Source organism: Salvelinus alpinus, chromosome 4, assembly GCF_045679555.1.
Source record: "Salvelinus alpinus chromosome 4, SLU_Salpinus.1, whole genome shotgun sequence".
In the NCBI taxonomy this organism is placed as follows: domain Eukaryota; kingdom Metazoa; phylum Chordata; class Actinopteri; order Salmoniformes; family Salmonidae; genus Salvelinus; species Salvelinus alpinus.
The window spans coordinates 44387045-44399754 of record NC_092089.1 but is presented as its reverse complement, the minus strand read 5'-3'; the positions used below and the strand labels follow the sequence as shown (position 1 = coordinate 44399754).

The 12710-nt window shown below is 40.6% G+C and overlaps 1 protein-coding gene across 4 annotated transcripts in view; it reads right to left on the bottom strand.

Moving 5' to 3' along the window:
* Positions 1-83: 83 nt before the first annotated feature.
* Positions 84-12710, bottom strand: part of bms1 (BMS1 ribosome biogenesis factor) — a 39913-nt gene continuing 27286 nt past the window's right edge. For all 4 annotated transcript variants that reach the window (XM_071397400.1, XM_071397399.1, XM_071397401.1 and 1 more), the window contains 5 exons: positions 9204-9326; positions 7273-7420; positions 4855-5030; positions 3142-3303; positions 84-2370 (listed from right to left, as the gene is read on the bottom strand). In XM_071397400.1, the coding sequence (XP_071253501.1) occupies positions 2143-2370; positions 3142-3303; positions 4855-5030; positions 7273-7420; positions 9204-9326 (837 nt within the window). In that variant the 3' untranslated portion in view covers positions 84-2142. The remainder of the gene's footprint in view (positions 2371-3141; positions 3304-4854; positions 5031-7272; positions 7421-9203; positions 9327-12710) is intronic.

The following is a 12710-nucleotide window of genomic DNA, read 5'->3' as shown; positions in this document are numbered from 1 at the left end:
GGCATGGCTCGTTGGCCAAAGCCTATGGGGAAATTAAAGTTATTTTTTTAGATAAACAGTGAAAAAGTATCGTAAACACAGGCTTAGATTTTACAAGTTTTATTCTATGAGATCATGTTCATCCGATAACGTCACTTTTTGAACTTTGAAGCATTCATGTAATCACAAAAAGCACAAAAGGTATTCATTAAGGTCATGTTAACTGACTATCTCAGAACAAAACCGTGTAAGATCTCCTTAGCCTGTGTTAATCTATATTCGAGTGACCACTAACAATGAAAATACATGTTCTCAAAGATGGAAGGCAGGTGGGAGGAGGCAAAAACGTATAAGATCTCCTTAGCCTGTGTTAATCTATATTCGAGTGACCACTAACAATGAAAATACATGTTCTCAAAGATGGAAGGCAGGTGGGAGGAGGCGAGATCAGGTGGGACCATTCTAGCCAATGAGAGGGCAGATGTGTGACAACCGACCATAGAGACAGAGGACTCATTTTTGTATCTAACGTTAAAGTACCACAGGTTGAGTCTTCATACCCATAAAACCTAGCGGTCAAACAAGGAAATGGTTCCAATCGCTTTTCGACCATTAATTTTCCCCCATAGGGGTTTTAGAAAATAATAAGGGCCGTGTTTCATGTTGGTTTATCCTGGAGTGTCATTTTGATAACCATGTAGATCTCTCTAGTCTAGGACAAGGTGGCTTTTATCAATATATTCGCCTATATTTAACCCCTAGAAATTAAACGCTAATGTGGCCATCATAAAGAACTACAAATGCCACGTTGATCTGAACGAGACTGCCGAATACTTAATCCAGAGATTCTTACCTTTGCCACTATCTAATATTAGCAACTTTCCACACTGGATTAACTATCTAATGTTAGCTAAATTTAGTAATGAATAAATGTCTTTACAATTGACACTTCTGTGAGCTGTCTTGTGCAAGTTTTAAATTGACACTACCTGTTAGCAAAGGTGTCAGCTAGAGATGACGTGCAGGATCTTGCAGGGATTTGTAGTCTTGCATGATGTCTAATTAGCATTTTAGAATCAGTAAATAGAGCCAAATATATTGTTAAATCACCTTGCATGATATCAAAACGTCCGACCAGGTTAAGCCTACACGAAACACAGCCCTTATTTTAAGTGTTTCTAAAATTCCTTATGGGAAAAATTCATGGTGGAAATGTTGGGATTTCCCTGTTTGACCACTAAGGTATTATGACACCCGCTGTGGGGCTCTATAGCGTCTGACTGCATGGGCAGCGCCATTGTGGCCATCTCCATTTTAAAGTAGTACATTTTTCTTCATTGGCAGATTGCTCCCAACTCAGGAATCCCACCCAGTTGACTACTTTAAAATGGTGGTAGTCCTCAATGGCAATGTCCATGCTAAAACGGGTTATATCCATGATGAGTTCGCTCTGACAGGCACAACTTCAAAGTTTCTGAAATGCCATGTGCTTCCACTTATCAGTGCATTTGTAACAACCTAGCCATTATGAAACTTCTACTCGATCAAAATATATTATAGAATTACACTTACTTTACTTTTATGCTCTTTTAGAGTTAAGGCACTCACAACATACTATTTTTATAATATGTTTTATTAAAACACCACACGATTGAAGCTAGACGAGTGGTAGAGATATGACTAATATACAGTTCTTTCTGGTTCCTCTATGGAACCACTCAAAATGAGGTGTCAATAACTGGCGTTGAAAAACCACATTACACAACCAGGCTACAGAAGCTGAAGGATGTTCATCCATTCCTTGCATTTATACTCTTACCCCAGTACTGAAGACGCTTTGGGTGAAGATTAACCTAGGTACAGATCTAGGATCAGCTTCCCCTCCCCCAATCCTTCCTTCATACTGGATGCAGAGACATAAAAATCGTATCCATGAATGAGTTTCTGACTCTAGGGAAGTAGACAAAGGGCTTCATTGCCAAAATCCCAAAGTATCCCTTTAACGGGGAAAATGCTAAACTGACCCAAGATCAGCATCTAGGGGCGATTTCTCCCTACTCCACTGCAGCCCAACAGATTATGCTTAAACAGAGGATTATTCCATTCCATTGGAAGGCCGAAAAGTTATTACACTGGTCTTTTAGAGTCATATTGATTTAAAAATCAGTCATCCTGCGGCGCCCCTTTCAGACTGGACCTCTGACTCTTCTTCTCCTTCTGGCCCATCATACGGTAAAGCTTCTTCTTCGCCTCTTTCTGCCTCTTGAGCTTGTCCTCCTCCGCCTTGTCCCGCTGCCGCAGGAAGTCCTTGTGCTTAGCGTGCTGCGCCACGTGCGCTTTCTTGCTCTTGTAGTTGTGCACCGTGCTCAGCGCGTTGAGCAGCGCCGCCATCTGGTGAAAAAGAGAGGGAACATGCTCAAATTTCAAATGCAGTGTCATTCGTGTGTGTCAGGGGCAGTCATTGAAGCCACAAATGTTCAAGGCTGATCGCGGTACTGCAGGCATTGTTGGCAGAAAACAGGACCATCCATTATAGTGAATGAAAAAATGGCAGTCTTCGTGGTCCATCTTACTGTAAAAAAAAATATTCTAAGACAATCATGGTACCAATAATTACTTTAATACACCAGTTGTATGTCCTTGAAACTATTTTAAAATATCACACAGAAGTTAAGGATAATTAGTTGCTAATGGCAGCCTGCAGTACCCGGGTCGTCCTTCAACTGGAGTTACTCAATGAGGGAGCAGCACTGAGCCTGTAACGTCACTTAACCGACTTATGCTAAATGACTTAAATGTAAATGTTAAATTTGGATTCAATGTGCTAAGGAGTCTTCACATAGGAATGAATGGCGTACCGTGATCAATGGCTTTGTCCATTCATATATATAGTTATTGGTGTGTGTGTGCGTGCCCACCACATTATGGGGAGGCGACAGTATGTAGGTTTTTGTTACAGCCCAGCTTTTACACAGATTTAGATCATGTAGACCACCATTTGTTGAATCAAATGTGTTAGTGCTGGGCTAGAACAAAAGCCTGCACCTTGGCCAGTCCGGTTTCGCTTTCACAGCATATTAGTACATCAGAGATAAAGAGAATGAGTAAATCTGACAAACATCATGGGATTTTTCATTATCGTTTCCGTAAGGAGACCCTTACCTTCCTCTCGTGGGGCTCCCGTATGACAGCGGGCCTCTGGAGGTCCTTGGGCGTCTTTCCCTTGGGCTGGTCCTGTTTGGGCTTGCTCTTGAAGGGCAATGCCTTCTGCAGCTCCCTGGGGATGTGCAGCTTGTTGAAGTGGCGCTGCGCTCGCACAACCGGCTGCCAAGGGGGGAGAAAGGGTCAAGGGTTAGGTCAGAGGTTCAGAATCCAATCAGGCCAATAGTCTTGCTTCAGCAGATACCTTTTCATACTACAGACGCTGTGAGACATTGGAGCTGAGGACAGATGTCAAATGGTGCCAGAGAAGATGGAGCGTAAACGCCACCAACAGCACGGGTGGTGAAATTAGATTTAGACAAACTTTACTGTCCATGCAATGTGGAAAGTTGCCTTCGGTTTCACATTTGTAAAAAAGACATTAAATGCTGGCCGCTAGTTAGAGATATGTTTATTCTAATTGGCGAGCGAGAAATAAACTTGTAATATTGGTCACCATGGATGTCACAGTGACATGCCTTGGGATGCACGACAACAAGCCTGTGCCGAATGACCAGTGCACCGGTGTTGTATCGGTGCCTGCCAATCAGAGGTGCCTCCCACTGGGCAGCTGTATCACAGTGTTGCTGGGGTTAGCTAACGTAGCTAAATGTTTTGGTCCAAGTTTTTTTTATTCCAAGTAGGATAGCAGCCTTTATGAGAAATAACTTATATTGGTAACCACCTGGATGTCACCGCGTGATAGTCTAGTGGGGAGAGAACGCATGGCAAGCAGGTGTTTCACAACATCGGGACAGTGTCCTTCACCCCCGCCTGCCGAGCACAGCTTTCCCATAGATCCTTTAACCTTACAGCGAGGGAAGTAGTCAGCTAGCTAGCGTAGCCAATATATCAACGTGGAAGCTAAAGCACAAACAACAGTGGTTGTTTGGTTGTACATTTTCGGCGAAAAATCACTACAAGTAGGAAATTAACATTGTATCCAAAACGTATTACAAAACTAAATTAATCCTAACACTTTCCCAACGTCGGCCACTACGATACGTAGTGGCTCAGATGATATGCGTGCAGCGCACTACCGTCCTGGACCAGAGCTAATGTGCAGACTGATATGTGTGCAGTGCACTACCGTCCTGGACCAGAGCTAATGTGCAGACTGATATGTGTGCAGCGCACTACCGTCCTGGACCAGAGCTAGTGATCGAGTATAGCTCTGGTCCAGGGTGTTAATGCACTACACACATGCCATCTGAGATGCAAAAACACCATCTGAGACGCACGCACATGACTTTTGAGATTTGCAGATCCGGCAGCTAGATGCTTCTCGGATTGGCAGGAAGTAGGAAATGTACCCATAAATGAATCTGTGTGGTGTTATGTTTTGCTATGCGGCATTTTTACTTACCAAATGTCTTACGTTAGTCACCCCAAATACCTAATAAAAACGCCCCTTTTGTGAACAATAAACGGTTGATAGTCTAACTGCCTCCATATTTAATAAATTGAGCTTCGTCAAAAGATCAGGTCACACTTTATTTGGATAGTCCCCTATCGATCATCTACAGATGGCCAAACTATCTGTTGATATGCAACTGTTTGCTAGGGTTACGGTTAGGTTTAGAATTAGGGTCATGTTTGGAAGCAACAAACAGTGAGTGGACATTCCTTTTTTCTCTATGTATTCTGGCTGCCACCTCGTCGGTCTGGCCTTACCTTGTACAGTGAGTCTGTGTTGGGCTTGTTGCGGACCCCCAGGTCGTGTTTCAGCTGGCCCACCGTCCTCATGCCCGACCAACTGTCCTTCTGGCCCGCTGGCATCAGCAGGGAGGTCACGGGGTTGTAGAGCTGAGGGACTGACACCGGGTACCAGGAGCGCAGGAACACAATGTCTACACACATGAACAAGAGTAATTATTAACATTATGGCTGACCTCAATTATTCGACTGGTCGATTGTTTGGCCGATAGGCGGTAGGTCGACAAAGATTGTTTTTAGTCGAACAGTAGCAAATATATATATTTCTCCGTGAACTAGTCCATTGTGGAGGGCGAGACTAATCGTTTGCAGAGTGCACAACCTTTGCTACACTTGAGAAACAAGTTTTGGTTTATTTCATTCCATTTATGAGTTTTGTCAATTTAGTCATTGTCTTTTGTTTGGAGCGCTCCTGTCAATGTTGAGTAAGGATGCGCACCTGATTACGCATAGATGTAGGCGTATTGGCTACCTGGCCTGATCATAAATGTGCCCATTTGGGGATCTGATAGAATTTCTGATTGGCTTAACGCACCACCACTAATGAGCTGTGGAGCGTCTCAAAGTAATGTTTTGTTCACCTCAAACAAAGTCTGTTTTTACATCCATTGAGAATGACAATTCCTGTGCTGAGCTCACTAGCGCGGGAAACTCTGGTCGTGTCTACACTTGACACGTACATTTGACTTCTGCCATCAGAATACAAAAGACCACATTGAGAAGACTGGTCTAGATGCACAAAAGTTGCTTTGTGTTCAGATCAAACTGACCACTTCAGAAGGTGGTCAGGCTGCATTGTGTGCAGATTTCTCCTCAGTCTGGATGCAATCAGGCTACGGAAAGCTCATACAGTGGGTACAGTCTCAAGAATACTTCTGTTCTGGGACCGAGGCACCTTTTCATTATAACGTTGGAGTAAATACGTTCCTAGTGTGTGAGTAACGTGTTTGCTGGCCTCAAATACTAGCCAGCTAGCTAATATTTGTAACAAAAAAAATTTGGCCTACAGTTATGCTAACCCGTTTGCAATCCCTTTAGAATTGCTTGTTAGCTACAGTAGTTATCTACTGCCATCAGTTGTTGTGCTACCATATTTTGCCGATTTCACCGTTTTTAGAATGCATACTGGCATTTGAATATAGCGCGGGAATAGGGAATCCGGACACGTTTAAATGTAGGCGTAGATGCACGCGTACGGAATTCCGTGAACAGAACTCTATGATCAGAATACTAAAGCTGCGTGAACTGTCAAGTCTAGACACGGCCTCTGGGCCCAGAATATTTTATACAAAATTGCAAGGCACTTCAGGCCGGACCTAAGTTAATACAATGTTTCAAGTTTGGCTACACGTGGCCTTTCTGCAACAATGTGATATTTATTTTTTATCAGGATTCTTTTCTACCTGCAGGCTGCAAGGTTTTTATTTGTTGCCTTTATAGGCTATTTTTACATAATTGTCAATGGCAGAAGTTACTTTTTAGGTTCATAATTTTCATTTGGATAGCATTTTGATTAACCACATGACAATGATTTAGAGATACGAAGACATTATAAATAAAATGAAACTGTTCCACAAATGTACATATGAAAACCATAACTGGCATGCAGATCAGTAGAAATGGTATGATACATTTGCATTCCACATGAGAAAGTTTGCTAACTCCTCGTACAGCCCATTACCGGCAACTTCAGATGAGTAACAGCAGGATCTGTAAAAGCCAGTAGGAGCGGGAGGAGGATGGTCGGGTCAGGTTAAGGTTTTTTCCTCTGGTTATCGTGATCTCTTTCCCCTCGAGTCATGTGTCTTATTTCATCAAACAGTGAGTTTAAAGCATCAGACAAGCTCAATGCATATATAGTTGATTTTAATAAAAGCATATAGGGTGTGTCTATATATGGAAAAATACACGGTTTCAAATTTTGACCAATCGATTGGTGAAAAGAACGGACGACTTTTGGTCTACCAATATTTTTTTTTTAGTCGGGGCCAACCCTAAATAACATATACCAGGAAAACAGGTAACCAATATCTACACACAAGAGTAATGAACAACATGTAACAGGAGCACAGGGACGCAATGTGTAAACACACCCAGAAGTACTAGCTAGGAATATAAAGGCAGTATTCCGTGCAAATTACTGTAACGGTCATAGAAGTTTCCATGAAATGTGCAACCAAAACAGTAGGAGCAATCTGCTGCAGGCAATACATACGTTTGTCAAATTGTGTAAATCCTACTACTACTGGAATTTTCACCATATTACTTTTGCCTATCTAAGCCTTCAGATCTCCACAAGCGCATAGAGGGTAGGGTGAGGGGGCTAAGGGTTGTTTTTGGGACTATGAAATGCTCTAGACTGCGCCAGTTGCTCACCACTCATCAGCAGCCTGTCTTCGAACGTGGCTCTGTAGGCTCCCACCGGCGTTGACAGGGCCTTCTTAATTTGACCTCTGACCCCACTGACAGTTCGGATGGAAGCCCCTTCGAATTTCGCCACCTCCAGCACGGTGTTGAACATCCCCTGGGAACATAACAGAAGTGTAAAGCTCACGTTTTTCTGAATTTTTTGGGGTGGACCTGAGTCTCATTTATACTCAGAGTAGTAGGGCTGATCTGACTTTATATTCACACAACTTATAAGGACATATACATAAGGTTTACAAATTTCATGGCCCCATGTTCATCGGTTCAGTTCTTATCACACCAGGGCTATAAGGGCCGTGTAGTGTGGTCGACTTTGAATGCAGCAACTAATCATTCTCAAATTCATTAGAGGCTAATTCATTAGATAGTTTGTGACGTTGTCAGCTAACCCATGTGCATGCATCAATGGGGCAGAAGCTTAAGTTGTGATTCTGGATGGCCAGATAGCTACCAACAATGTCAAGAAACTGCCATGTGGGGAATCGTAAGTGACTCGTTTCAGCTCGTTTAATCTTGTTCTTGATACCATGTCTTGTTTTGAGGTGTTTAGACTGACTTCAAGTCAATACTAATATGGCTAAAATTGACTAGCTAGCTAACCAACAACTGAGACTAAACATTGGATAAGAAATATAGTTTACATGTTGTCGATAATCTAAGCCAACCCAGTCTGTTTTGCCCCATAGCAGCGTATGTGTCCGTTTTGTTGCTAAACATCCAACCCGTCTATATACCAAATCTGGAGTCAATCTGATTTATGGTTCATAAGATTTTTAAAGGATTTTTAGCATTAGCATATGTGCTAACGTGCGTCTATTGGTACAGTGCAGCCATATGAATGCAGCAACAACAACAAAAATTCTAACCCATTGAAGACTGATGTAATGTATTAGCGTTACATAAGCGTTACATATGCAAATAATAAGTTAATAGTTTCCTTGTTTTTTGAGATATCAATACCAAATACAGTGTGTTTCATCTTAGGGAAGTCCATGATAGCGATTACAAGTTTCAAGTTGATAGGCCACTGCGGAGTGGATTTACAGTGGTTAAAATGGACACGTAAAATCTGGTTCATGAAAATAAAAATAAAAAAGTATTTTTTAGCATATTAGTGCTAAAATGCACCTACTGGTATAGTGTGGCCACATTTGGAGTGAATCTGACTTAGTCCATTAGGATTTTTTTTATGATTAAGCATAGTTAAAAAAGTGAATTGTTAAATAAGATCTTAAAAACAAAAGGAAACTAAATTCCAAACTTAACATGGTTCATCATGGTAATGACCATAAAGTTAAAAGTATTTCCTAATTGATCAATAACCCAGCCATTTCTTAACCAATCCCTTAGCTTTTCTCAAACTAAGTTACGAGATGTACCATGGGCATACATACATCATTTGGATTTATGGTTCTTGAGAATACGTTTTTCCAAAATGTCCAAGATGGAGGGATATCTATCCCGACAGACCTTATGGGTCCTTGAGGCAAATTTTTTTCAGCATGAAGACAACAACCGTTTCAAGTCTCTAGGTCAAACAGTGTGATGGAGGTCAATCGTGCCATTCTTTTTGACCAAGTTACTCATGGCCTCTAGATTCTGTGTGCCAAATTAGAAAAAGGGAAAAAAATCTAGTTATTTGACCATGTCAAGGAAAAAAATAAGAAGAATTCATAGAATAGGTTTCACAACTTTGCTGTGAACCAATAATTATATATTAATACATTCATAAACCATTAGTTACACAGTTGGTCCATAGTGTTAGATTATTTCTGTTATCCTGTTCTACAACAGATAAACAAATGTCTACCACAAAAAGTAAATACTGTATATTGTAGCTGAACTATGGTATGTCAGTAGTGCTATGAGGTGCATCCTACCTTGATGAAGGATGTGTTCTTGTAGATCTTGTATGGGTAGCCAATCAGCTTGAGCTTTTTGACTATGGTCACAGATTTGTCCAGGTCAAGGACAACTCCTGTAGCTGCGATGCGGAAACTGGTCTGTAAGAGAGAACGGAAAACTTAAAAGATCCTACTGGAAGTAAGCCATACTGTGTACTGGTATGGTTGTAGGTTACTCTTGACAAATGCAAATGAGCCATCTTTGGTGTAATAGGTGTACGTACATATTGTGCTAATAATGACAAATAAATGAATACAAATATCCAGTTCACCATTTACAGGGTATTTACATAATATGGTAACATTTTAAAGAGGAGCTGAACTCAAAACAACTTCTATGGTTGAAAAAGATATTGCATCGATATGAGTCGTAAACAATTGTACTAGTTGCAAAATCTACTAAAGTGTAAGTGGTAGAAAGTCAATATCTTCCAAAATGGAGATTTGAGGCTGGCAGCAAGTAATTATTTATTCGGAGCACGGCTACATGTGACCCGATCGTAGCAGCAGAGTTAACCTACAGTACAGCTGCACGCTATCCAATCGCAGCAGCAGAGTCAACCTACAACCCGCTCTTTTCTTTAGACAGCAGAGTTGACCAATTGAGGCATTAGCACACAGCGTCTCAGAATGAGACATGCAGTGCCTTCAGAAAGTACTCATACCCCTTGACTTATTCAAAAAAAAATTGTGTTACAGCCAGAAATCAAAATGGATTAAATATATTTTCTACACACAATATCCCATAATAACAAGTGAAAACGTTTTTTGACATTTCTGCAAATGTATTGAAAATGCAATACAGAAATCTCTCATTTAGATAAGTATTCACACCCGAGTGAAAACTTTGTAGAAGCACCTTTGGCAGAGATTACAGCTGAGTCTTTCCACACATGGATTGTGCAACGTTTGCCCATTATTCTTTTCAAAGCTCTGTTAAATTGGCTGTTGATCATTGCTAAACAACCCTTTTCAGGTCTCGCAATAGATTTTAGTAGATTTAAGGCAAATATGTAACTCGGCCACTCAGGAACATTCCCAGTCTTCTTGGTAAGCAACTCCAGTATAGATTTGACCTTGTGGTTTAGGTTATTGTCCTGCTGAAAGGTGAATTAATCTCCCGCTGTCTGGTGGAAAACAGACTGAACAAGGTTTTCTTGTAGGATTTTGCCTGTGCTTAGCTCTATTCAGTTAATTTTTTTTATCCTGAAAAATTCCAGTCCTTAACAATGACAGGCATACAACACAGCATGATTCAGTCACCACCATGCTTGCAAATGTGATGAATTGCTTTGCCACATTTTTTGCAGTATTACTTAAGTGCCTAGTTGCAAACAGGATGCATGTTTTTTTTTCTTCTGTACAGGCTTCCTTTATTTTCACTCTGTCATTTAGTTTAGTAATGTGGAGTAACTACAATGTTGTTGATCCACCCTCAGTTCTCATATCCCAACCATTACTCTGTTTCAAAATCACCATTGGGCTCATGATGAAATCCCTGAGCAGTTTCCTTCCTCTCCTGCAACTGAGTTAGGACACCTGTATATTTATAGTGACTGGGTGTATTGTTACACCATCCAAATGATAATTAATAACTTAACCATACTCAAAGGGATATTTAGCATCTGCTTTTTTTAAATTTAAATTTACACACACATCTACCAAATCACCATCCTTCATTGCGAGGCATTGAAAAACCTCCGTTCTTTGTGGTTCAATCTGTGCTTGAAATTCACTACTTGATTAACTTCTTATGGCTGCAGGGGCAGTATTGAGTAGCTTGGATGAAAGGTGCCCAGAGGTGCCCATAGTAAACTGCCTGCTCCTCAGTCCCAGTTGCTAATATATGCATATTATTAGTAGTATTGGATAGAAAACACTCTGAAGTTTCTAAAAATGTTTGAATGATGTCTGAGTATAACAGAACTCATATGGCAGGCAAAAACCTGAGAAGAAATCTAAACAGAAAGTGGGAAATCTGAGGTTGGTCGATTTTCAACCCAGCCCCTATTGAATACACAGTGGGATATGGATCTGTTTGCACTCCCTACAGCTTCCACTAGATGTCAACAGTCTGTAGAACCTTGTCTGATGCCTCTACTGTGAAGTGGGGCTGAAGGAGACAGGAATTAGTCAGGTCTACCATGACCTGACCATGCTCTGACCATGCGCGTTCACATGAGGGAGCTCTGTTCCATCGCACATCTGAAGTCAATGGTATTCTCCAGTTGGAACGTTACTGAAGATTTATGTTAAAAACATTCTAAAGATTGATTCAATTCTACTGACTGTTACGGAACTTTTTGACATTTTGTCTGCTTTTAGTGAATGCACTTCCAGACTTTGGATTTGTTTACCAAACACGCTAACAAAAATAGCTATTTGGACATAACCGAACAAAACAAACATTTCTTGTGGAAGTGGGAGTCCTGGGAGTGCATTCCGACAAAGATCAGCAAAGGTAAGTGAAGATTTATAATACTATTTATGAGTTTTGTTGACTGCACAATTTGGCGGATAACTGTATGGCTTTCTTTTGTGGCTGAACGCCGTTCTCAGATTATTGAATATTGTGCTTTTGCGTAAAGCTTTTTGAAATCTGACACAGCGGTTGCATTAAGAACAAGTGTGTCTTTAATTCTATGTAAAACATGTATCTTTCATCAAAGTTTTTGATGAGTATTTGTTATTTGACGTGGCTCTCTGCAATTTCTCCGGATATTTGAGGCATTTCTGAACATGGCACCAATGTAAACTGAGGTTTTTGGATATAAATATGAACTTTATCGAAGAAAACATATGTATTGTGTAACACGAAGTCCTATGAGTGTCATCTGATGAAGATCAAAGGTTAGTGATTAATTTTCTCTATTTCAGCTTTTTGTGACTCCTGTCTTTGGCTGGAAAATGGCTGTGTTTTTCTGTGATTTTGCGGTGACCTAACAATCGTTTGTGGTGCTTTCGCTGAAAAGCCTATTTGAAATCAGACACTTGATGGGATTAACAACAAGATTACCTTTAAAATGGTGTAAGATACATGTATGTTTGAGGAATTTAAATTATGAGATTTCTGTTGTTTGAATTTGGCACCCTGCACTTTCACTGGCTGTTGTCATATCATCCCGTTAACGGGAATGCAGCCATAAGAAGTTAAGGCACTTGAAAGATAATTGTGTGTGTGGGGTATAGAGATTGGGTAGTCATTCAAAAATCATGTTAACCCATGCAATTTATCAAATCAAATTTTATTTGTCACATACACATGGTTAGCAGATGTTAATGCGAGTGTAGCGAAATGCTTGTGCTTCTAGTTCCGACAATGCAGTAATAACCAACAAGTAATCTAACCTAACAATTTCACAACAATTACCTTATACACAAGTGTAAAGGGATGAAGAATATGTACATAAAGATATGAATGAGTCATAGTACAGAACGGCATAGGCAAGATGCAGTAGATGGTGTCGAGTACAGTATATACAT